Source organism: Ursus americanus, chromosome 6 (assembly GCF_024610735.1).
Source record: "Ursus americanus isolate L20-20 chromosome 6, mUrsAme1.1.p, whole genome shotgun sequence".
Taxonomy (NCBI): Eukaryota; Metazoa; Chordata; class Mammalia; order Carnivora; family Ursidae; genus Ursus; species Ursus americanus.
Genome location: NC_142132.1, coordinates 31,166,650 through 31,190,383, shown reverse-complemented (window position 1 = coordinate 31,190,383; position 23,734 = coordinate 31,166,650). Strand labels below are relative to the sequence as shown.

The 23,734-nt window shown below is 41.0% G+C and overlaps 1 protein-coding gene across 2 annotated transcripts in view; it reads left to right on the top strand.

Annotated features, from left to right (window-relative positions):
* The window catches only part of CC2D2B (coiled-coil and C2 domain containing 2B), a 97,302-nt gene extending 83,404 nt beyond the window's left edge, over nt 1–13,898 (top strand). The window contains exons 32-34 of one of the 2 annotated variants that reach the window (XM_045785080.2): nt 9,755–9,813; nt 11,502–11,679; nt 13,710–13,898. In XM_045785080.2, the coding sequence (XP_045641036.2) occupies nt 9,755–9,813; nt 11,502–11,679; nt 13,710–13,898 (426 nt within the window). Of the gene's footprint in view, nt 1–9,743; nt 9,814–11,501; nt 11,680–13,709 lie in introns of both variants that reach the window. The other variant, XM_087862487.1, reaches the window with a different exon arrangement.
* The last annotated feature ends 9,836 nt before the right edge of the window (nt 13,899–23,734 follow it).

Sequence of the window (23,734 nt, the reverse complement as noted above, 5' to 3'; positions counted from 1 at the left end):
GCAATATGATGATATCTGATAAAGCTGAAGATGCTCAAACTTTGATCCACCAATTCAGCTTCTAAGTACATACGGTAAAGGAGCATGCACAGGGAGACAAGTATAGAATGTTCATTATAGAACTGCTTGAAACAGCAAAAAAGAAAAAGAAAAGAAAGAAAGAAGGAAAGAAAGAATTCATCCACCAGAGAAAGAATACATAAGTTATGAAGTAATCATACAATGAAATCTTCTATATAGTAAAAAAAAAAAAAAAAAAGAACCATATTACACTAGTTCTCAATTTGGACTGTATGTCCATTACATCAGAATCTCTGAGGGTAGAACTCGCACACCTGTATTATTTAAAGCTCCCCAGGTGATTCCAGTGTACAGCCGAGATTGAGAATGACTGATCTAGAGCCATGCACATCAACATGAATGAATATCTAATAAGTAATGTTAAGCAAAATAAAGAATACGTGAAATGACACAGAGTACAAAATCACTTATATAAAGTTTGATGTAATGTAAAAATTCATAAGAATGATAAATACCAAATTTAGGTTAAAGGTTACCTTTCGAGACAAGAGACAGAATGAGATCGGGGGCAGCATACAAAGTACTTCAAGTCTGTCTATAATATTTTACTTCTTTTTAAAAAATCTAAAACAGATATGGAAGAATGCGAAAATATTAGATATAGCTAAGTGGTAGTATGTTCATTATATTACTTTTTTTAATTTTTTTAATTTTTATTTTATTTTATTTTTTTATTTTAATGTTTTTTTATTATATTATGTTAGTCACCATACAGTACATCCCTGGTTTCTGATGTAAAGTTCGACGATTCATTAGTTGCGTATAACACCCAGTGCACCATGCAATACATGCCCTCCTTAATACCCATCACCAGTCTATCCCATTCCCCTACCCCCCTCCCCTCTGAAGCCCTCAGTTTGTTTCTCAGAGTCCATAGTCTCTCATGCTTCATTCCCCCTTCTGATTACCCCCCCTTTCTTTATCCCTTTCTTCCCCTACCGATCATCCTAGTTCTTATGTTCCATAGATGAGAGAAATCATATGATAATTGTCTTTCTCTGCTTGACTTATTTCACTTAGCATTATCTCCTCCAGTGCCGTCCATGTTGCAGCAAATGTTGAAAACTCGTTCTTTCTGATAGCTGAGTAATATCCCATTGTATATATGGACCACAACTTCTTAATCCAGTCATCTGTTGAAGGGCATCTTGGTTCCTTCCACGATTTAGCTATTGTGGACAATGCTGCTATGAACATTGGGGTGCATATGGCCCTTCTCTTCACTACGTCTGTATCTTTGGGGTAAATACCCAGTAGTGCAATAGCTGGCTCATAGGGTAGCTCAATTTTTAACTTTTTAAGGGACCTCCACACTGTTTTCCAGAGTGGCTGTACCAACTTGCATTCCCACCAACAACGTAGGAGGGATCCCCTTTCTCCATATCCTCTCCAGCAATTGTTGTTTCTTGCCTTGTCAATTTTTGCCATTCTAACTGGCGTAAGGTGGTATCTTAGTGTGGTTTTGATTTGAATTTCCCTGATGGCTAATGATTTTGAACATTTTTTCATGTGTCTGTTAGCCATTTGTATGTCATCATTGGAAAAGTGTCTGTTCATATCTTCTGCCCATTTTAAGATTTGTTTATTTGTTTCTCGCTTATTGAGTTTGAGAAGTTCTTTGTAGATCTTGGATACCAGTCTTTTATCTGTAGCATCATTCGCAAATATTTTCTCCCATTCTGTGGGCTGCCTCTTAGTTTTTTTGACTGTTTCCTTGCAGAAGCTTTTCATCTTGATGAAGTCCCACAAGTTCATTTTATCTTTTGTTTCTCTTGCCTTTGGAGATGTGTCATGAAAAAGGTTGCTGTGGCCGATGTCGTAGAGGTTGCTGCCTATGTTCTCCTCTACGATTTTGATGGATTCCTGTCTCACATCGAGGTCTTTCATCCATTTGGAGTTTATCTTTGTGTATGGTGTGAGAGAGTGGTCAAGTTTCATTCTTTTGCATGTAGCTGTCCAATTTTCCCAGCACCATTTATTGACGAGACTGTCTTTTTTCCACTGGATGTTTTTTCCTGCTTTATCAAAGATTAGTTGCCCAAAGAGCTGAGGGTCCATTTCTGGGTTCTCTATTCTGTTCCATTGGTCTATGTGTCTGTTTTTGTGCCAGTACCATGCTGTCTTTGTGATCACAGCTTTGTAGTACGGCTCGAAATCCGGCATTGTGACGCCCCCAGCTTTGTTTTTCCTTTTCAACAGTTCCTTGGCGATTCGGGCCTTTTCTGGCCTTAAATACAAATTTAAGGACTATTTGTTCCAGTTCCTTGAAAAATGTCCTTGGTATTTTGATCAGGATAGCACTGAAAGTGTAGATTGCTCTGGGTAACATGGACATTTTAACTATGTTAATTCTTCCGATCCATGAGCATGGAATATTTTTCCATCTTTTTGTGTCTTCTTCAGTGTCTTTCAAGAGTGATTTGTAGTTTCTAGAATATAGGTCCTTTACGTCTCTGGTTAAGTTAATTCCAAGGTAACATATGGTTTTTGGTGCTATTGTAAATGGGATGGATTCCCTAATTTCTCTTTCTTCAGTCTCATTGTTCGTGTATAGAAATGCAACTGATTTCTGAGCATTGATTTTGTATCCCGCCACATTACTGAATTGCTCTATAACTTCTAATAGTTTGGGAGTGGATTCTTTTGGGTTTTTCCATATAGAGTATCATGTCATCTGCGAAGAGAGACATTTTGACTTCTTCTTTGCCAGTTTGGATACCTTTTATCCCTTTTTGTTCTGATTGCTGTTGCAAGGACTTCTAGTACTATGTTGAATAATAGTGGCGAGAGTGGGCATCCTTGTCGTGTTCCTGATCTTAAGGGAAAGGCTTCCAGCTTTTCCCCATTGAGAATGATATTTGCTGTAGGCTTTTCATAGATGGTTTTTATGAGATTGAGGAATGTACCCTCTATCCCTACACTCTGAAGGGTTTTAATCAGGAAAGGATGCTGTATTTTGTCAAATGCTTTTTCTGCATCTATTGAGAGAATCATATGATTTTTGAATTTTTCTTTCTGGATAAAATCTAAGACACTGATAGATTTGCGAATATTGAACCACCCTTGCATCCCAGGGATGAATCCCACTTGGTCATGATGGATAATCCTTTTAATGTACTGTTGGATTCTATTAGCCAGGATCTTGTTGAGGATTTTGGCATCCATATTCATTAGGGAAATTGGTCTGTAATTCTCCTTTTTGATGGGGTCTTTGCCTGGTTTGGGGATCAAGGTAATATTGGCCTCATAGAATGAGTTTGGTAGCTTTCCTTCTGTTTCTATTTTTTGAAATAGCTTTAGGAGAATAGGTATTATTTCTTCTTTGAATGTTTGGTAGAATTCCCCAGGAAAACCATCCAGGCCTGGAGTTTTGTTTTTTGGAAGGTTGTTTATCACTGACTCAAACTCTTCATAATTAATTGGCCTGTTCAAAAAATCAATTTCTTCCTGTTTCAGTCTTGGTAGTTTATAGGTTTCCAGGAAGGCCTCATCTCTTCCAGATTGCTTAATTTATTGGCATAAAGCTATTGATAAAAGTTTCTAATAATCCTTCCTATTTCATTGGTGTTGGTTGTGACCTCTCCTTTTTCATTCATAATTTTATTAATTTGGGTCCTTTCTCTATTCTTTTGGATAAGTCTTGCCAGTGATCTGTCAATTTTATTGATTCTCTCAAAGAACCAGCTTCTAGTTCTGTTGATCTGCTCTACTGTACTCCTGGTTTCTAATTCATTGATTTCTGCTCTAATCTTGCTCAACAGCTTCCTCATGCGTGGATTAGGCCTGTCCCTCTGTTGCCGTTCCAGCTTCTTGAGGTGAGAATATAAAAACTGCATTTTAGATTTTTCTATGCTTTTGAGTGAGGCTTGGATGGCTATGTATTTCCCCCTTAGGACTGCCTTTGCAGTATCCCATAGGTTTTGGACCGTTGTGTTTTCATTCTCGTTGGTCTCCATAAATTGTTTAAATTGATTTTTGATTTCCTGGTTTATCGAATCATTCCTGAGCAGGATGGTTCTTAGTCTCCAAGTGTTTGAGTGTCTTCCAAATTTTTCCTTGTGGTTGAGTTCCAATTTCAGAGCGTTGTGGTCTGAGAATATGCAGGGAATAATTTCAGTCTTTTGGTATTGGTTGAGACCTGTTTTGTGTCCCAGAACATGGTCTATTCTTGAGAATGTTCCATGGGCATTAGAATAGAATGAGTATTCTTTGGTTCTGGGGTGTAGTGTTCTATATATATCTATGAGGTCCAACTCATCGAGTATGGCATTCAAAACTCTTGTTTCTTTGCTGATATCTTGCTTAGGTGATCTGTCTATTGCTGATAGTGGAGTGTTGAGGTCCCCTACTATTAGTGTATTTTTATCTATATGTCTCTTTTTTTGTGGTTAAGAGTTGGCTTGTATATCTTGCTGCTCCCCTGTTGGGGGCATATATATTTATAATTGTCATATCCACTTGTTGGATACATCCTTTAAGAATAATATAGTGCCCTTCTGTGTCTCTAACTGTAGTCTTTAGTTTAAAATCCAATCTGTCTGATATGAGAATTGCTACCCCAGCTTTCTTTTGAGGTCCATTGGCGTGAAAGATGGTATTCCATCCCTTTGCTTTCAGTCTGAATGCATCTTTGGGTTCAAAATGAGTCTCTTGTAGACAGCAAATGGATGGGTCATGTCTTTTTATCCAATCTGCAACCCTGTGGCATTTATGGGAGCATTTAGGCCATTTACATTGAGACTGATTATTGAGAGAGATGATTTTAATGATGCCATGTTGCCAGTAAAGTCTTTGTTTCTATAAATTCTGTATCACTCTTGGGGCCTTTTTACTTTTATAGAACCCCCCCTTTATATCTCCTGTAGGGCTGGTTTCGTGGTTACGAAATTGGTCAATGACTGGCAATTCTGGAAGGTCTTTATTTCTCCATCAATTCTGAATGACAGCCTTGCTGGATAAAGGATCCTTGGCTGCATGTTTTTCTCTGAAAGAGCTTTAAAAATGCCCCCCCAACCCTTTCTCTCATTCCAGTTCTGTGTAGACAGGTCTGACGTAATTCTGATACCTTTGCCTTGGTACGTGAGAAATTTCTTTGCCCTGGCCGCTTTCAATACTGTATCCTTGGATCTAATATTTGAGAATTGCGCTATGACGTGATGTGGTGTAGGTTTGTCATGGTTGAGCTTGGGAGGGGTCCTCTCTGCCTCTTGGACACGAATGTTTGTTTTCCTTGCTAGATTAGGGAAGTTTTCAGCTACAATTTGTTCAAATATCTCTTCTAGACCTCTGTTTTTCTCCACCCCCTCAGGGATGCCGATGATTCTGACACTGGAACATTTCATTGAGTCAGTAATCTCCCGCAACCTACATTCCTGAGCGTGGATTTTTTTGAGCCCAGATTCTATTTTAGCTTTTTCTTCTACTAACCCATCCTCCAATTCGCTGATACGTTCTTCTGCCTCATTCACCCTGGCCGTCAGAGCCTCTAGTTTTGACTGCATTTGGCTCATGGAATTTTTAATTTCTTCCAGATTCGCTGTCATTTCCGCCCTTAGAGATTCTATATTCTCATTAACATTTTCGTTAATACTTTTTTCAAGTCTACACATCATCTTGATCATTGTTACTCTGAATTCCATTTCTGATAATTTGGTTATATCCATATCCATTAGTTCTGTGGCAGAGGCCACAGACTCATTGTCTTTTCTTTGCTGGGGGGGATTTCTCGTTCTCGTCATTCTGATGAGGAGAGGTTGTGGGGTTGTCCAGAGCCCAAATTATTGACCGGGACCCAGGCCGTGTGCCCTTGTTTTATAGGGATCTTAGGGATGTGGGATTCTTGATTTTTCAGCCTGCCTTCTAGGGGAGGAGCCTGCCACGCCGATACTCAGGCAACCCTGTTTGGGTAGAGTCTCCGTGTCCCCTGCGAGGGGGGATGGGGACAGGCACAATGTGAGCTGGTATTTCCAGGCTTTTGTTCTCTGGCGGCTTTTCCTGGTGGTCTGCTGTGCCTCTTCTGAGAGTCAGAGCAGCAGTGGCCGAATCTCAGCCTCTGTCTCAGAACAGAGGGATCACGGACCGTTCTCCACTGATGTTCTGGCCACATTAACTCTGTTTCCATTGGTGCTGCTCAACCCTGCAGCGTCCTGGGATGTGCGCCCCACACCCGGCGTCCCAGCCCTCACTTCCTGGGCTGGCGCTTCTCTGTCCTTTGTGTTTCTAACACCGCCAGCTGCCAGCCGCCCCACGTGCTCCAGAGCTCCCGGTCTCAGTCTGGTTCCAGTGAGCGCACGGGACCTCCGGTTTTCAGTCTGGAGGCGCGCGTTCCCTGGCTCACGGTCTCAGTCCGTTCTCTTATGGGTGCTGTCCGCGAGTCCGCCCACTCCCCCGTGCAGGTGGCTGCCGCTTCCCGGCGCCCGAAGGCGGTGGCTCCCTCCCCCTTCCGTTTATCTTCCGATATCTGTGAGCGGTTTCATGGCTCCCCGCTTCGTACCTCAATACTCAGCACTGGAGATATTCATCTGTAGAGATCCAGATGTAGCTTCCTGTGTCTCAGGCTGATTCCGTGGATGTTCAGGCTGGTCTGGTACCTATCCAACTCGACTCAGGGGACCGGCTGAAAAAGGGATCCCCTACTCCTCCGCCAGCTTAACTCCCCTCCATTATATTACTCTTAACGCTTGTCTGTGTATTTGAGGCATTTGACAACACCAAAAAGAATACATGGCGGTTGCAGGGAAGGGATCAAACAGTACCAAACTGTATAAAGAATGTCCCTCCTCTTCAGTGTCTTTTTCCCAGTCTCTAAGAAATAACCACTCTTAGTAGTAACTTGTGTATTCTTCTAAACATTCTCCACGTGATGCAAGCATATATATTTTTTTAATATTTCCTGTTTGTAAAGTCATTTTAAAGAAGGGGAAATGTGCTTATCTCTTCTGAGCAAACACTTTCAGCATCCACAGGCCATGCCTTGCTCTTCCCCTCCCAAAGTTGTGACTGATGCTGCCTCCTAGAGAGGAGAACAGTGTATTTAGAGATGAGGTTTTTTGTTTACCATTAATCATTCTATTAGGCGTTTAGTGACTGTTTTTTGCATGCTTGCTCTGAGCCAGTGCTATGTCAGGCATGGGTACCACAAGGAAGAGACATGTCTCAGTATTCCCGGGGCTTGTGTTCTCAAGGAGCAAAGAGAAGGAAGGAAGCCCTTGCAGGACAGAGTGGTAAATGTGATTACAGAAGAAATGAGTGTGCTTTGGGAGCACGCAGGAGGAGGACCTGAGGAGAAGGACAGTTGTTGGGGCTTCCTGGGAAAAAGGGATGACTGACAAAGTGAGGAAGGTGAGCAGGAGCTGGCCAAGAGGAAAATCAGGATGGAGAACCGCACAGCAGAGAGAGGGCACAGCAGGCATGAAGATGTGTGGGGCTTGGAGGGACCTGTGGAGCAGCTGCAAGGCCAGCTTGGCTGTTGCCAGGGAGCAAGCAAGACGAGCTCAGGGGTGAGCGGAGTCCTGCTAAGGACATGGCCCTTTGTCCTCAGGACAGTCAGAAGTCAACAGCACTAAGACAAGTCTGCCATGATCACAATCGTAGTTTTTAAATGCCACTCTGCCTGAGTGTAGAAATGATTTCCATAACTCATTTATGGAACATAAGAAGTAGGAAGATTCGTAGGAGAAGAAGGGGAAGAAGAAAGGGGGGTAAACAGAAGGGGGAATGAACCATGAGAGACTATGGACTCTGGGAAAGAAACTGAGGGCTTCAGAGGGGAGGGGGGTGGGGGAATGGGATAGACTGGTGATGGGTAGTAAGGAGTGCACGTATTGCATGGTGCACTGGGTGTTATACGCAACTAATGAATCATGGAACTTTACATCGAAAACTAGGGATGTACTGTATGGTGACTAACATAATAAAAAAAAAAAGAAATGAAATCTTTTGTCAAGTTGATCTATAAATAGAAAATTCAGAATTGCATTTGACTTGCATCTCTACTGATTTGTTTCCTGTGGTTGATGGCCCTCAATCTTCTGTCTTGCCACACACATCCCAAAATTGTGAACTTTATCACAATTGTGAACACAAATTTGAGTGTGTAAGATGAGCATGTGGTACTCAGAGATGAAGTTAACAGGGAAATCCTCTTGAAGTTTTAAAAGATATGAATTCCCTGAAAGAAAGGGGCCTTTGCCAAAAAAGGAAAGTGGACTAATACCTCATAAACTTACTTAGTTAACAAAACGCGGGCCTCTTTTTCAGGTCTGAAGGTGGCCTCACTAATGCACAGGAGTTACCTGCTGGAGAGAGGGGGCAGGGGAGGGGAGTGGAGGTGTTGGAGGGTTGGACAGTGGCTGGTGACAGCAATAAAGGCATTCGGTGTACCTGTCCTGTCTGGGATAGCTGGTGGCCCTGCAACGTGACGCTGGAGTTCTCGGTTCCCTTTCTCCAGTGCCTCCCATCTGGTGTGGGGAAACTCCTTGTGCCTGGGACTGTTCTCACATCTATCCATGGCGGGCACCAGAACCTTGGAGGGCTTGCTGAATGAAACACGGAGTGCTTGGCCTTGCCCTCGGAGTTTCTGACTCGGTCCCACGTGGGGACTGAGAAGCTGTATCTCTAACAGGTTCCCGGGTATGAGGTTGCTGGTGGGGGGAGGGGGCACACTTCAAGAACCACTGGCTCAGATCACCACATGACAGACTGCATCTTCTCAATCACTCCTGAGATATTCCAGCACCTAGAGGCCTGAGAACTGTTGCCTTCTTTTTGCACAACCCTCCTTCCACTCATGTCCCTGTCTCTACAGCTGTCTCTATTTCTCAGTTCAGGAATGTCCAAGGTAAAACTGTCTAAACCCAGCCCCTCCTTCTTGTGCACGTGAGCCCTGTGAGATGGGGCGGGGAGGGCTGGTTTGGGTGGTAGACTTACAGAGTCCTTTCTCCTCGCAGCAAATCCTGCCAGACAGGGAAGGGAACATGGGAGAATGTGGCACAGCATTGCTCTCTGCTGTTTTCACAGTGTCTGGAGCGACAGCTTGGAGACAGAGGAGACTGAAATGGAACACACACACACACACACACACACACACACACGCGCGCGTGCGCACAAAGACCCAGCTCCTGTGAGCTGAAAGAAAAGGGTACTCAAAGAAGGAAAATGATAAACCATGTTAACAGAGTAGTAGTAAAAGTAATACCTGATTTTATTGAACAATATGTGCCAGGCTTTGCATGTATTACTTTATTTCAAAATCTTCACAAGACCCTAGGGAAGTAAATACTATTATTGTCCCTGTTTCAAAGATGTGGTAACTTCACCAAGACCCCAGGTAATAAGTGGAAGAGACTAAAGCAGCTGCCAAAGATTATCTGGTATCATCGAAAAACCTGTCAAATGCTTGCTTGCGTAAATGAATGTGGGCAGCAGATCTGTCTTATGCAGCAAAAATAACTTTGTAAATCCTTTCCTCATCCCGTGCTCTGGTAAAGTAGTACTAAAATTAAAGGCGGCACTGTGATCTGTGTTTTACCTTTGCGCCTCTGTAGTGGGGTGATTTTGCCACATGAAAGTGGTTCGGGTTCTCCCTGTTATAATTAGCACTCCAGGGGTGACTTTGATGTAAAGGTCATCTCCCTAGAATCTTTTCTAACTTTCAATTGTCTACATATTTCAGCCTGAAGAAATAATTTATTGTGAGACTAATAAAAGCATGATAGAAGATCTAAAGAACAGGTATCACCTTTATTTGTATCTTATGGTTACCATGTTTTCTCCCGAATCTTTCAGTCCTTTTTCCACCTTTCAGTCCTCTAACCCAGTCTCTCAGAACACCTATTCGATTCAGCAATAGAAGCAGGAAATTGAGTTTATAATAGTTTCTTCCACTGAGTCAGCTGTCTTTTAGTCTGTGCATCAAAAAACAGCCCCTCTGCCATTCCAGAACATTCCTTAAAAAGACCATCTAGGTCAAAAAATGGTTGCTTCTGGAAACATTGTGGGGCTGCTGTTGGGAAGTTGTTGGCACAGACACCTGTTAACATTAAAGTAAAATAATAGCATGGTAGCTAATACTTCTTGAAAGGACATGAAGGTAAATGGCCCACCACTTGGAGTATGGAAAAAACATCCAAGTTGGGTGGTAACATCAATACTGTCTTACCCCCACCCCCGGCACTCCCCCCTTCCCTTACACACACACACACACACACACACACACACACACACACACGTGCCCTAAGGAGTTATTCAGTCAAGTTGAGCAAGTTTGTCAAAGTCACAAACTTTGCAGCAAGCCTTACTCTTACTCCAAATGTGTCAGAAGCTTCTTGATCTTACTGCCTCCAGTGACTCATGCTGACAGAGGAGGCTGCCACATAAGCTGCTTCCAACTGATCAAAACAAAGCATGACAGAACATAATTTTGCTAGTCTCTTCTCTCACTAGCACACAACTCCCACCTCTTATTCCCTTCCTTTTTTCCCAATTCTTAACAAAAAAGGGAAGAAATGGAGTAGAGAAATGATTCCCAGCTTCTGTTATTTTTTTTAATCAGAATCACTTCTAGAACTATTTAAAAATAAGATGCCAGGGTCCCAGACCAGACCTGTCGAATCGATATCTAGAGGTAAAATATGATGATAAAGCCCTAGTGGCGCTTCTGAGGCTCAGCCACTGCTGGGACCGCAAACTCCAAACTGCTCGATTACACTACAGGCTTAGCCAAGAGGACACTCCCAGTGGCCTTTTTTTTTTTTTTTTAAGCACACACTGATTCTGCAGGAATGAGGCTTCCCAAGTAGGCCCCGTCAACCAACCTGCACTGTCCCTGGATCAGTCTACCAGCAGGCCCTGTTCTGGGGCTGAATACACAGGCACAAATCCCTGCCTGTACAGAGTGTACATTCTAGTAGGGAACCTGATCATCATGCTTATTGTCCATGCCTATTTCCTTCCGACTCTGCTTGCTGAATTAACTGATCAAATAAATCCATTCCTGCTAACACTACCCAGACCAGATATCTGAACTTTTGTGAATGCAGTTTCTTAGAAACACAATGTTTTATGGCAGGGGTGGGTCCTGGAGAATGCGGATGTCAGTTCAGTGACCAGTGAGTAGACGGTTGTCACATCACACCTAATAGGCAGCTGCCTACACACAGGTAACTGGAAAGGAGCTGTGCCCTTGAGATCTCGTTGTTAGCTACCCCAGAAGCTTCTTGCTTTCCCAAGCCAAGCAAGAGCCTGTTTCTCCCCAACTTAAGTAATGTGAATGATGGCAGAAATACTTAGCCATAGAGGACTGGTTCATTCAAAATCAAAAAAATATCATTCTCATACTTGAGTAAAGTGCCAAAACTCTTATCACATTTATTAAATGAATTGTAATTTATCATGAACTAATCTTTGCATTCTTATGTTAGGATTGAAAGGACTCTGAAATGTAAAATGATGGAGTGGCGACCTAAACAGCCGACACGTTGGAATCGACAATGTACTTATATTTTGCGAGAAATCCTTCCTAAACTAGAACTTGGCTCTGGAAGCTTTGTTTCCCCTGAAGAAGAGAGTGAATTTGAAAGGCTACTACAATTTTATTGGGTATGTATATGATTTAGTGCGTTAATAACATTTGTTTTATCTATGTTGTTCATTACTAGGTAATAGTAACCTTAAATATCCCTGAAATGTTTTTTATCTTGATCCTAGATGATAGATGATATGGTATTAAAATACATGTATTTATAGACTAAGAAATTTCAAATATACTGAACAACTATTACCATGACCACACTGCATGACATTTTCTTGGAATTAGTCATATGTTATATGTTATATAAACCACAACCTCTGGAAAGAGATGACCAAAAGGAAATCACCTGCAATTACTACTTCCAGTGGTAGTGATAGAATACATTCCCTGTCCTTGGTTCTGGGCAAGGCTCCAGGCAAGCTTTAATATCTTTTATATGCAAAATACTCCAAATTTATGTACCCAACCTGGACTTCTCTCCTGACCTCCTCTCTTATAATTTACCAACACATGTGGCATCATCCTGGGTGGTTAAAAGGCATCTCAAACTCAACAAGTTCATAACCAAACATGGTAGGCATTTGGTATATTGCTAGGGTCCTCCTTCTTTTCCCCTATCTACCTCCAGCTCTGGGCATCCTCTCATTGACTCTTCCCTATGAACTGGTCCAGTGGGTTTTTGAAAGCCCCAGCATCCCAAGAGTGAGATTCTTTCCCCCTACCATCACATAGACTAGGAGATATCTCCTAGTGAAACCCATTGAGAGAAGAAAGGAAGGAATTTGTTGGGAGTTTAGTACTTAGCCTGGCCGGCGGGGGAGGGGGTGTGTATCTGCAGGTGCTATTTATTCATGAATAGGGAGGAAGTTGTTTTGTTTTGCATTTAAAAAAATAGAATTAGGGGTAAACAGATAAGCAAAGCATATAAGCCAAGGTTTAAAACTTTGAATTTCTTTGTAAAATTATCTATTTAATAACACACAATCATAAACTTGAGCTGAATCCTGTTGGCTTGGATTCAAAACCTGGTTCAACCACTCTCCAGCTTTGACCAAATTACCTAACTTCTCTATACTTTCCACCCCATTGGGCAAGATAAACAGGGATAAAAATAGTTATCTGGTTTGTGGTTATGGTGAGGATTAACCACAGCACCCAGCACTCAGCAAGTGTTTAGCAAATGTTAAATATTATTTGTATTCTATGTGCCAGGCATTGTGTTAGGCACTGGGGTTATGACCATAAACAAGACAGATACAATCTTGTGCATTCACAGAGACTATAGGCTAAGGAGACAGACCAGAAAACATATGATTGCAATATATTTTATTAAGTAAGTTAGGAGAGGATAGCATCCTATTGCAACCACCCGGGAAGGACACGTGAACAGATTTGAGGAGCAAGAAAAGCCTCCTGAAGTAAGTAATCTAAGGTTTTAAAGAGGTGTATGATTGTTGCCTGTGTATTATTAAATAGATAATGTTATGTAGGACCATGTACCATAATCCTTTAATCCTGTCACATGGTTCTCACTTAAGAAACATGAACTAAGAGTGCCTGGGTGGCTTAGTCGGTTAAGCGTCTGCCTTCGGCTCAGGTCGTGATCCTGGACTCCTGGGATCGAGCCCTACATCAGGCTCCCTGCTCAGTGGGGAATCTGCTTCTCCCTCTGACCTTCACCCCACTTGTACTCTCTCTCTCTCTCTCTCAAATAAATAAATAAAATCTTAAAAAAAAAAAAAGAATATGAACTGAATCAATGTTAAATAAATTCTCCCATAATGCTCACTTAAATACCTCATTTGTAGGACCAAGTAATCTTTTCATTGTCGGTTTGCTAGTCTAGAAACAGTGCAAGTATGTGGAGTGTTGAGTGTGCAGGCTCTACTCTCAGCTCTGGCTCTGCTCCTCTCTCTGCGGAAAGTGGAAACTATAGTAGAACTTACTTCATAAGGTTGTTTGAGGATTAAATACGTACGTGAAGCATTTAGTACTATTCCTAGACCATCATAAGCACCTATAAAATAACAATTATTTTATGACTACCATTCTACATAATTGTAGCACAGGTTTACATGTTCTTCTGTCTTTTGTCTAGGTCACAGGGTTTCCTATCCAGATGCCATACACTGATGTACAGTCAATTATTGATGCTGTGTATCGAACTGGAATTCATTCTTCTGAATTTCCCCAGACAGAATTTGCTCTAGCTGTATACATTCACCCGTACCCAAACAACATATTATCTGTGTGGGTCTATTTGGCTTCCTTAGCTCGACATCAGTGAAAAGGAAGAGGAGAAAAGGAAAAAAAAAATGTGTTATGGGCCCCTCGCCCAGAGCAATGAAGACTTTTCTGGTACATAGGACTTTACTACTTATCCTCAAGTCCAGCCAAGTGTGAACCCAAGTTTTGGTTCTTTATAGAGTTGGGCACCATGGAGACTCACTCCCTGACCCTTTGAGGATGGAGACCTCTTCAAGGAGAACACTTTGGGCAGTCTGGTGGCCTTGGGTCACTGTCTACAGTAGGGCTTATTATGGGAAAGAAGTGATTCTGGCCCCTCCCTTTGAAGCCAGTATTACTCAAGTTGTAGGCCTCACACCAGCTCCATCAAATCACCTGGGGAGGCTTGTTGAAAATGCAGATTCCTACATCCCACCTAAGACCTACTGAATCAGAGCCTCTGGGAGTGGAGCTCCAGAACCCACTTTATTGTAAACAAGGACCCCCAGATCATTCTGATGACCCGTTAAGAGTGAGAACCCTGCCTTACAACGAGCTTGGCACTTTTGATGCTGGTTCTGTTGCCATTCCAGGTGGAAGGAATTCAAGTACAGACATGAGGTCATTGCCTCTCATAAGATAAAAGATTATTGCACTAGTGAAGTAAAAGGAAAATCTGCCACTTTGGGCTGAGGGCTGAGGGCAGCTTCTGGGGGCTTCCTCAGAGTTTTCACTTGGGATGTTACTGACCTGAAGTTCTTTCAGCTCCAAATATTTGGAAGGGTCTCTCAAGAAACTCTGTCTGATATGCTTTCCTGATTCTGTGAGAAAGGGAGAACATGGTCTTACCAAATCTCAAGGCTCCTTTTCCCTTTAGTAAACAGCCTGCCATTCTGCCTCTGGCACTTTTCTGCTACTTTCCTTTCCCAGTTGTGGCTCCAAGGAGGCCCATCTGGATCCTAGGAGCCTCGAGAAAGAGTGGACAGGGATCTGAGTCAGAAGCACTGTGCTTTCTTCTATTTAATTGTTCTGTGCTTCGTTAAAAAATATATATATACACTTTACTTAACTGTTACAGAACAACTTATTTTAGAAAAACCAAAGGATTTCCAGAGGTTGATGAGAATACTTTTATAGGAGGTAAAAACAGGAGAAAGTAAACTTCTGTCTCCCAGTGCAGGAGTGCTGGAGCTTCTGGGTTCCCTTTCACAAGCAGAGACCCCACGTTTGTTGCTGGGGAATCCTCAACCTGAATTCGCTCCTGCAGTGCACCAGCATGGGCTGACGCCAGAGAAGACCTCATTTATTTGCAGTGATGTTTGTGTTGGACCAAACTTGAGATTACTAGAAGAGTAAAATAGTAGGGATGTGGGTGAAGAGAATGCTTTCGCTTCAAGGTTAAAACCTAATTGTGTGTGTTCTCTGGCACGCATATGAAAATTAATTAGAATTTTTTTCTTATTTGAATGTTTGTGTTTAAATGCTACATGAAGTTTTGTTACTAACAAGTCTCCCACATTGATTGGGTAGCACAAAATGTTGTCAATGGAAAGACAAGAAATTACAAAAAAAATGTTGTTAATGCAAAGACAAGAAATTACCAAAAAAATACTGAACTCATGCAGTTAATTTCTGTGACACCTTCAATATTTACATAAGTATTTTGCTAGTTGTTTATGGTTTTCAAATTGATAGGCCACTTATGAGTAAGGTAGAAAGTGTTCATAGGCATGCATAGAGGACCCTTCTGTATCATATACATTTCTTTTTTACAGGTGTATGGATTTCTCAACTAAAATTTTTTCCTTAAAATTCTGAAACTGTAATGAACCACTTATTTTCATTTGTCTACTTTAAAAATACATGATTTTATTTTTAAGTTTTTATTTTTATTTTATTTTTTTAAAGATTTTATTTATTTATTTGACAGAGAGAGACAGCCCACGAGAGAGGGAATACAAGCAGGGGGAGTGGGAGAGGAAGAAGCAGGCTCCCAGCGGAGGAGCCTGATGTGGGGCTCGATCCCAGGACTCTGGGATCACGTCCTGAGCCGAAGGCAGACGCTTAATGACTGAGCCACCCAGGCACCCTATTTTTAAGTTTTTAATTCCAGTTAACATACAGGGTTACATTGGTAAGTTTCAGGTGTACAGTATAGTGATTCAGCAATTCCATCTATCACCCTGTGCTCATCATGACAAGTGCCCTCCTTAATCCCCATCACCTATTTAACCCATCCCCTCATTTACCTCCCCTCTGCTAACCATCAGTTTGTTCTCTATAGTTAAGAGTCTGTTTCTTGGCTTTCTCTCTCTCCATTCCTCCCTCCTGTTTGTTCATTTGTTTTTTTCCTTAAATTCTACACATGAATGAAATCATATGGTATTTGTTTTTCTCTGACATATTTTACTTGGCATTATACTCTCTAGCTCCATCCATGTTGTTGCAAATGGCAAGATTTCATTCTTTTTTTATGGCTGTATAATAAATATTCCATTGTACATATATCTACCACATCTTCTTTATCTATTCATCAAGCTGCTTCCATATCTTGGCTATTGTATATAGTACTGCTATAAACATAGGGGTTCATGTATCCCTTTCAATTAGTATTTTTGTATTCTTTGGGTAAAAACCCAGTAGTGTGATTGCTGACTTGCAGGGTAGTTCTATTTTTAACTTAAAAATACATGATTTTAAATGTAACATCTAATTTTAAAGTTCTTTAAATCATTCCACAAATAATAATGAGGCATCCATTATGTACCAGACACTTCAGTATGTGCCAGAGTACAGCAGTGAAAAGACGAAGGTCCTGCCCCTGTGAAGCTTACATTCCTCAGGGGAAATGGACCATAAGCAAATAAACAATAAGTAAGTGAGATCATTTCAGTGTATACCGAGTGCTATAAAAACAATAAACAGGATGGCATGATAGAGAGGGACTTTGGTGGGGGTAGGGGGTATAAGCAGAGTAGTTAAGGAAGTCCTCTCTAGAGAGACAATGTTAGAGCCAAGATTTAGAAGATGATTTATCAACTACAGTTGCATTCAGTTCATGGAACAGAAACCTAATCGTAGTAGCTTAACCAAATAGGGATTACTTTTTCGCGTAACTGCCAAGACCGGAGGAGGCAGTCCCGGTCTGATGCAATATCTGTGATGTCATAGGTGCCCTGGTCTCAGTCATCTTCTAAGGAGGCTTGTGTCCACTAGGTCCGTGGCCCTCAAACTTCAACATGCTGAAGACTCACCTGAACAGCAGTTGACACCAGTTGCTGGGCCCTACCCTCAGAGTTTCTGATTCAGTGGATCTGTGGGGCCCAGTGATTTGCATTTATAACAAGCTCCCAGGTGCTGCTGGGACTGCTGATCTGAGGACCACACTTGAGAACCTTTGCTTTAGCCTCACAACGGTTTCCATGGCAAGAAACTGCAGAAGGGGGAGGTAAAGGACGCAGCTGGTGTAGATCTTTTAAAAAGCTTCCCAGGAGGCCATGCCTAGTAACTTCCACTTATCTCCCATCAACCAGAACTGTATCACTCCTAGATACAGGGCAAGCTGGGAGGTCAAGTATTGTAAAGGAGATTTTGCTGTCCCAATAAAATCAGTGTTCTATTGGTAAGGAAGAAGGCGAGGGTGGCTTATTGGATAGGCATCTGCGGCTTCCACAGATGAGAGGAAACCAGTAGTGCAAACCTATAGCAAAAGCGTATCAGGCAGGGAAAACTGCAGTTGCACAGGCCTTGAGTCCGGAAAGAGATTTACACAAGGAGGGGACACTAGAGGCAAATAAAGTTGGAGAGGTAGACAAAAATCAGATCATGTCAGTCATGGTAAGGAATTCAGATTTTATTTCAAGGACAATAACATATCATCGAAAGGTGTTAAGTGAGTAAAATATTTTTCTTTTTCATATTTAAGACTACTTTTAAAATTACTTCTACAGATATTATTTTATGTAAGTGCGTAAATGTGATCATATTTTTTAAGTGCAGCGTATTTTTTCTTTTCCTTTTTCTCTTTCTTTCTTTCACTTGGGTCCCTATCCCACTGTTCTCTCCCCTTCTCCATCCACATTATTCACCTCACTCACCTGCTTACCAACCAAGTATGCATCCTTCCACTTACCATCATTCTCAAATATACGTATGTACATTTGTGTGTGTATGTTCCTGTTTGTTTTACAAAAATGAGACCATATTATGTATGCTTTTCTGTATGTTGCTTTTCTCCTTCGAAAATAGTAGAAATACCTCCAAATGAACGAATTCCTATTTCTTAAAGGATCCATAGTATTCTGAAGTCTGGGCAGAACAACTACATACTCTTAAGCAGTTCATGCACCACACAACTCATAATTTATGTGCAAGGATCCCTGGAATTGTGTAGTATGTGGTGGCCTTTGTTGTGAATATATTAGGGTATATTCAACCATTCTCTTGTTGATAAGAATATCTTTTCATCCAGTTGGTCAAAGTGTTGTTTAGTTTTTCTATACCCTTGCTGTTTTTCTATCAACTAGTTCTGTCAGTTACTGAGAGAGGTGTATTTAAGTTGCCAATTGTAATTATGGGTTTGACTGTTGTTTCTTTGAGTTCTGTCAGGTTTTGCTTCATGTATTTTGAAGCTCCGTTGTTAAATGCACATACATTTAGGATTTATGTCTTCCTGGTTATTTAACCCTTTTATCATTGTGTAATGTCCCTCTTTATCCTTACTAATTTTCTTTGCTCTGAAGTCTATTTTGTCTGATGTTTATATAGCTCAGCTCTCTTTGGATTCCTGTTTACTTGGTATATATATATATATATATTTTTTCATCTTTTTATTTCTAATGTACCTATATAACTTTATTGGAAGTGAGTTTTTTATAAATAGCATATAGTTGGGTTATCTTTTTTAAACCTTCTGACAATCTCTTTTTTAACTGGCATATTTAGACCATTTACACTTAATGTTATTTTTTTTTTTTTAAAGATTTTATTTATTTATTCGACAGAGATAGAGACAGCCAGTGAGAGAGGGAACACAAGCAGGGGGAGTGGGAGAGGAAGAAGCAGGCTCATAGCGGAAGAGCCTGATGTGGGGCTCGATCCCATAACGCCGGGATCACGCCCTGAGCCGAAGGCAGACGCTCAACCGCTGTGCCACCCAGGCGCCCCTACACTTAATGTTATTATTTATGTTTGGACTTAGGTCTACCATTTTATCATTTGTATTCCATTTTTCCTCTGTTTTTGTTCCACTATTTTTTCTTTGCTACTTTATTAGGTTATCTGAGCATTTCTTATTATTTCATTTTAATGTATGTATTTTTTGCTACATCTTTTTATATATTTTTAAAGGATTCTCTAGGGATTGTACAATACATACTTAACTTTTCACAGTCTACTTAAAATATACCACTTTAAGGAGATTGTAGAACTATCACCACCATATAGATTTCTTTACCCTTCCTCCTCTGTGCGTGTGTGTGTGTGTATATGTATATATATATATATACATATACATATATACATATACATATATACATATACATTTTATATATATATGTATATATATATATAAAGATATAATTAAGACGAGGTCATCCTGGATTAGGGTGGGCACTAAATCCAATGATTACTATCCTTTCGAGAAGAGGAGAGGACACAGATACAGAGGAGGAGGTCCCATGAAGAGGAAGGCAGAGATTGGAATGATGTAGTTACAAGCCAGGGAGAACCAAGGATTGCCAGGAGCCACCACAAGCTAGGAAGAGGCAAGGAAGGATCCTTTCCTAGAGCTTTCAGAGGAGCCTACTGACAACCTTATTTCAGACTTCTAGCTTCCAGAACAGTGATAGAATGAATCTCTGTAGTTTTGAGCCACTCAATTTCTGGTAGTTTGTTATGGCAGTCTTGGCAAACCTAATACAGTAGTAGATCAAGATATATTTTGGAAGTAGAACCAACAGACCTGTAGTTATGAAACATACTTCTGAAATATCAAAAGTCAAGAACGAAATATAAGACTTTTACTGGAAATAATTAATTCAACTTCAAATTAAATATAGCAGATTGAACACTTATTCTACTCCCTCTCAAGTGGACCACAAGAACGAATAAAACCTTAAAAACTAGAAAGTAGATAGACCCATGATAACCAATTTACCAGACCAGAGGAAGCTGAAAATAAAGTGCCTATAGATTCAGGGATGTTGGGACTTTTCAAAGTCAACAAGAACCTCAAAAAACTCAGGCCTTGTGATATCTTTCTTTTAAAGATTTTATTTATTTGAGAGAAAGAGAGAACGCAAGCCGGGGGGGCGGGGGTGCGGTAGAGGGAGAAGCAGACTCCCCACTGAGCGGGGAGCCCAACACAGGAGTCCATGCATGGACCCTGAGATCATGACCAGAGCCAAAGCCAGACGCTTAACCGACTGAGCCACTCAGACACCCCAGGACCTATGACGCTTTAAAGATGGAGGCAGAGGTAGAGATACGAGGTGAATTAAAAATAGGATGATTGGTTAAAAGTCTTTAAAAGAAATGACTAAACTGTAAGATCTCCCTCCTCACTCTTTGTAGCCAGACAACTCTACTTACCAACACTAAAAATCCGAAAGCTTATATTCTAAAGAGGTTGAACTGTAGGAAGGAGAAAGGGGTTCTACTAAGAACAGAGAAATCATGTGAAAGTCTGTTTACAGTGAGGACAGTCTTCTAGGCTGCTTTTCCATGTAGCCTCCAAAACATTATCAGCCAGTCTAACACCATCTCCCTATTCCTTTGGCAGAAAAAGAGAGGGTTAGGGGCGCCTGTGTGGCTCAGTTGTTAAGCGTCTGCCTTTGGCTCAGGGCGTGATCCCGGTGTTCTGGGATTGAGCCCCACATCAGGCTCCTCCGCCGGAAGTCTGCTTCTTCCTCTCCCAGTCCCCCTGCTTGTGTTCCCTCTCTCTCTGGCTGTCTCTCTCTGTCAAATAAATAAATAAAATCTTAAAAAAAAGAGAGAGAGAGAGGGCTAGAAGGCATTAATTAAAGTATGAATTCAAAATCATGAGGGGAAGTGGTTTCCAGGTTAGAATTTCATATCTAGGCAAACAACCAAGAATGAGGGGAGATTAAGGACATTTTCAGATAGATTGCGTCTCAAAGATTTGCCTCCCAAGTACCCTTTCTCAGAAAGCTACTGGAGTATGTAAACCAAGGAAAAGAATGACATGGGATCCTGGGAACAGGAATCTATCCCAGGATAGGCAGCTAAAGGGAGCTCTAGAGAGAAGCCATCAATATTGGAACTGGAGTATCAGGGTAGATGGATCCAGGTGGATAAATCAAGAGCAGAAAGATAAAACTAAGTTATCTGAAGGTCTGACTTTTGAAAGCTGAATGGACACATTTTACAGAGCTATTGGAGGATGTAGAAAACTTAAGATACAGGCTTGAAGAAAGCTAAGGAAAAAAAGTCCAGGAAAACGAAACGGAAAGTATAATTATAGGACACCACGTGGCTCAACAGTGAACAATGTTTGTGTAGTCATAACAATGAAAGCAACTGAAAGTGGATGTAACCAAAAATATCTTAAAATTATATATTGGGGAGATGAGGAAGGGGGAAATATGTGTGTGAAAGGTAACATATGGCATCTTAATCTTTATTTTCCAGGACCATATGTAAATATATCTAAAAATGACAAACTGAAATCATAATATAAACATGACAGTTTGAAAGATGGTAGCAAACACTATGAAAAATAGCTAAAAGAGATCAAGTGGTTAGTTACCTTTTGGAATGGGAATTGGGAGTGAGGAGGGAGTGGAACAAGGAATGGTTACCTTTTAGAAATATTTGACTTCTTAGTGGGTGTACAGACATGAATATCCAAGATACACTTTAAATTTAAAACCTTTAAAACTGGATAATGATTAGAGCTTTATGGCTAGTGTTGGGTCTCTTTCCCTACAGAAGACTTTGTCACATGTATGGCAAGAGCAAAGAACCTAAAATGTTAGAGTCAGAAGCAATCTCAGCCATTATCTAGTTCACTTTATAGATAGGAACCTGAGTCTCAGAGGAGATAAAATACCAGCACTCTAATTGGAAGCGATAAATCAAGAACTGAGAACCAGGGGCGCCTGGGTGGCACAGCGGTTGAGCGTCTGCCTTCGGCTCAGGGCGTGATCCCGGCGTTATGGGATCGAGCCCCACATCAGGCTCCTCTGCTATGAGCCTGCTTCTTCCTCTCCCACTCCCCCTGCTTGTGTTCCCTCTCTCGCTGGCTGTCTCTATCTCTGTCAAATAAATAAATAAAATCTTTAAAAAAAAAAAAAAAAAGAACTGAGAACCAGAGCCCAGGGATTCTGGCTTCCAGTCCTTTGCATTCAGTGGATTACAATGTAGCCATTGAAAGAAATCCTGGATGTTCTATTATTGAATGTTCACCAGAATATATAGTATGAAAAAACGAGACACACAACAGAGAGTGTAAAGTGCGCTCGCTTGTGCACAAAATGGGGCATACATTATGTATATGCATGGTTTTAAGTACCTGGATATCCCTGGAAGGGTACAAAGGAAAATGGTATTAATGTTGCCTGTAGGAAGAACTAAAATTAGAGGAGAGAGGGAGATTTGCTAGTCACTGTATACAGTTTTCTCTTTGAATGTATTACCTTTTGCATGCATTCATTTAAAAAAATTAATTTAACATCAGTTGCTTCTCACCATCTAAAGTTTGTGAGTTTTAAAAGCTTTCCAGAGAATCTGGTCCTACCCTCATCTTTTCCCTAATCCATTTTGTGCCTTATGCAGCAGGCACAATGGACCCTTTGCAAGTTGCCTACTCTGCTCATTGTGTAGAAGTTCTTTTTTTTACTTCCATCCTTTCATACCTTTGCAGGCTGGCTGCTGCTTCCAAGACTTCCAAGTGTTTCCTATCTCTTCACTCCAGGCAGACACTGACCTCCATGTTCATTCCAAACATGCCTTCTACTTAGGGCCGTTGAATTTGCCGTTCCCTCTGCCCGGAACACTCAGCCACCAGATATCTGCATGCTCCCTCACTTCTCTCAGGCCTCTGCACACCTCACCTTATCATAAACAATGTCTGCTCACTGTCACTTTCTATTCTCTATTTCTGTTTATTTTTCTTCACAGCACTTGTCACCATGTGACTTTTTGTTGTTGCTCACTTATTGTATTTCTCTCTCCCTATTAGAATATAAACTCTATGAAACCAGACTTCATTTAGGAATTAAGTAAATACCTAATTGTGTCTAGCTTGTCCCAAAGGAATTAATGAGGAAATCATAATAAACCTGAGTTTTACACTTTAGGGATTTATAATCTAAGACACTCTAGGGCAAATATATATAGGTATGTGTATATATATGTATATATACACACACACAAATCTATAAAATGAGCATTAAGGTCCTTTCATCATAGGAGGCAAATCCAGAAAATCTGAGAATTCTTTGTGAACAAGTATCTCCCACTGAATAATATCTTCAAAGTAAACCATGAGAGTCAGCCTACTTGTTACACTGATGATTACAGTCTGTGACCTATTTTTCTGAAAGGGTTCTTAACTAGACCCTGCACATTTAAGTTATTGGGATGCCAAATTATTGTCATAAAGTTGCTTAGTGCACGTGAATTAGAACCTAAGGAGGTAGGTACTATTTAAACACTATTATAAATGGCATGGAGCTTTTAGCCTGATGTGTTCATCTCCTCTCTAGGGAAACCCTGCAACTGAGATAGGCCTCAGCAGCCTCTCCCTGGACAATGCTGGGCTAGGCTCAGTTCTGCCAGCCTCTGCTTCTGAGTTTTCCTTGTCTTGCCATTAGTTCCTGTAGCCCTGTTCTCCTGGGCATAAGCATTGTCTCACAAGGTTCACATACATATCTG